This window comes from Phaethon lepturus, unplaced genomic scaffold (assembly GCF_000687285.1).
Source record: "Phaethon lepturus isolate BGI_N335 unplaced genomic scaffold, ASM68728v1 scaffold6411, whole genome shotgun sequence".
Lineage (NCBI taxonomy): Eukaryota > Metazoa > Chordata > Aves > Phaethontiformes > Phaethontidae > Phaethon > Phaethon lepturus.
Window position 1 is genome coordinate 26264 of NW_010518364.1, and position 2364 is coordinate 28627.

The 2364-nt window shown below is 50.6% G+C and overlaps 1 protein-coding gene across 1 annotated transcript; it reads right to left on the minus strand.

Moving 5' to 3' along the window:
• Positions 1-208: 208 nt before the first annotated feature.
• LOC104628199 (fibrinogen-like protein A) lies at positions 209-1673 on the minus strand (the record flags this gene model as incomplete). The annotated part of the gene is made up of 2 exons (XM_010296702.1): positions 209-837; positions 1611-1673. Coding segments are annotated over 2 exons (692 nt in total), but the record flags the coding sequence as incomplete, so codon positions are not given.
• Between the last annotated feature and the right edge of the window lie 691 nt (positions 1674-2364).

Below are 2364 nucleotides of genomic sequence, written 5' to 3' on the forward strand. Positions count from 1 at the left end.
GATAAAGGCATAGCTGAGGAGTAGAGGGAAACTACAGGAGGGCAAAGAAGTGGAAAATGCCTTATTTTCTTCAGTAGCTGGGATATGACCAACCTCAGCAAAGACCCCATAGGACACTAGGTTTAGCCATGACATGTGTTGCCTTTTTCCATCTCTTTGCAGAGCCAGAATTAGCCTCAGGTTGGACAGAAAGGAAATGAAAATGCAACTAGCAGTAAGAAGCTGGTTTGATGAGGATGGCAGAAGCTTTGCAGTTCCCGTTGCACAGGCTGCCCCACGTTATGCTCCCCTTGACGTTCAGCCGTACAGAATAACACGCCGAGTACCACCACCCGCCCCCGTAGCTGGAGGCACAGTTCCCGCTGGAAGTGTCCTGATCCAGGTCTTTAGCAGAGAACTTCATGTTGTCGTGCACGGTGGAAGTGCTGTCTGAGGCCATGGCATCCCCTGCCAACCCCGAGTACGTTCCCAGCCTCAGCCGGTAGCCCTGGGACTCATCTTCCAGGCTGAAGAGGTTGTAGTCTGCAAACTTGGTGTTGTTTGCGGCATCCCAGATGACAAACCTGACCTGGTAGACCTTCTGGTTGGAGATCTGGTGGATGTACTCAGTGCCCAGCCAGTACTCGGTGTGCACGTTCCCAAAGCCGTACTTGTAGGTGCTCCAGGACTCGGCCCAGGTGATCTCCGTGCTCTGCCGGTTCCTCTGGATGACCGTCCAGCCCCCGTCCGCCACATTCATTTCGCAGTACACCACGATGGGGTGCAGTCCTGTGGGCTGGATGACGTAGACGCCGCTGGGGCTGCCAGCAGGGACCTCGCTGCAGTCCTTGGGCCAGCCTGGGGCAGGAGAGAACATGAAGGACTAACAGGCACAGCAATACCCCAGTCTGCTTGTCTGACCCTGTGAGAGGGATTTCTAGGAAATGTGCATATGTGGGATTTTGCCAGGGTAGTAAAAATTTTACTGCTGTGTTTCATACTGTAAGTGTAAAAGCAGGAAACCTCTGTAAGGGAAATACAGTGATTAAGAGAATATGCATGTATTTTGAAGGCATAACCACAGAATTTGCTTCTCTTTCTGGCTCAGGCTCTTGTTTCCTCAGCCTTTGCCAATGTTCAGATGTTTCTCCTGCCTCATGACAATAGAGGTTTGGCTTGGTGAGTGTCTTATTACATAGTTATGCAGAAGATTAAATGAGTAAGCGAGCTGTTCCCGCAGCCCTGGGATCCACTGCATCCCTGGGGTCAGGAAGGAGGAAACCTCATTCCCTTGGCATTGGACCCCGTGGCCAGCTGCAAACCCCCAGCAAGGATTTCTTGGGAGGCACATCCTCTGCTTGCCCTGTGTGGAGCTCCACAGAAGAGAAGGGGACTTGTGGCACGTCACTAATGGTTGCAAAGTCCTTTAGGATCTTGTCAGGCACGGTTCAGCGTGAAGCTGGCAATGAGTGATGCCTGAGTGGCCTTGGCACGCGCTGTGGAGGAGCACATCGAGTCTTGCCCGCAGCAGCTGAGCTGGGTTATCCCAAGGCTTGTTGCCTACCCGCTGCTGTTGGACCCTCCTTGCCTACACCTCTCCCTGATCCCTGCAGGGTGGCAGGGGCACTTACTGCAGTGCTCCATCTGCTGAGGGTCACTGGCTCCACTCTGCTGCATGTTCTCTCTGTCTTCATCTGCATTGGGAAAAGCCGAAAGAGGGAGATGAGCAGCTCTGTGCCACAGCACAGAGGTACATCCACACCCACAGGCTGTTATTCCCAGCACTAAGTTTTTTGTAGGGCACTTCAAGAATGCCACTGGGCTCATTTTTCTTGCTATGTGGTAGGTTTTGGTTGTCAACTCTTTAAAGAGATAAGATACTAGGAAGGGTAACACTGCAGTCATTGAGCAGCTGCCTGTTTGGTCCACTGGGCATTATGGCTTTACAGAGTTGCATGGAGTGGACTGTATATCCAAGTAGTAGTGATAAGTACAAGGAGCTCATAGAATCATAGAATTTTTGGGTTGGAAGGGACCTTTTAAGGTCATCTAATCCAACTCCCCTGCAATGAGCAGCAGGGACATCTTCAAGTAGAGCAGGGAATCGAGAAGAAAACAGACTATGTGTGGTTTTAGACCAAGATTAAACTGTTGAGTGCTGGTGCTATAAATCTGCATTGCTTCTCAGTGGTGCCTGAAGGGATTCCTGTGTTCATTCAGTTCATGAAGAGCTTCAGAAACCTTCAGAGAGGAAAAGGAGCTCAAAGCATACGAGATAGCAATGGTCTCTTTAAAGAGAAATCACAACACTCATCATCGTAAGATAGCATTCCCCAAGCGCCTCCAGTGGCGTGACCTCTATCAGTGATGTGACAAGTTTATTAT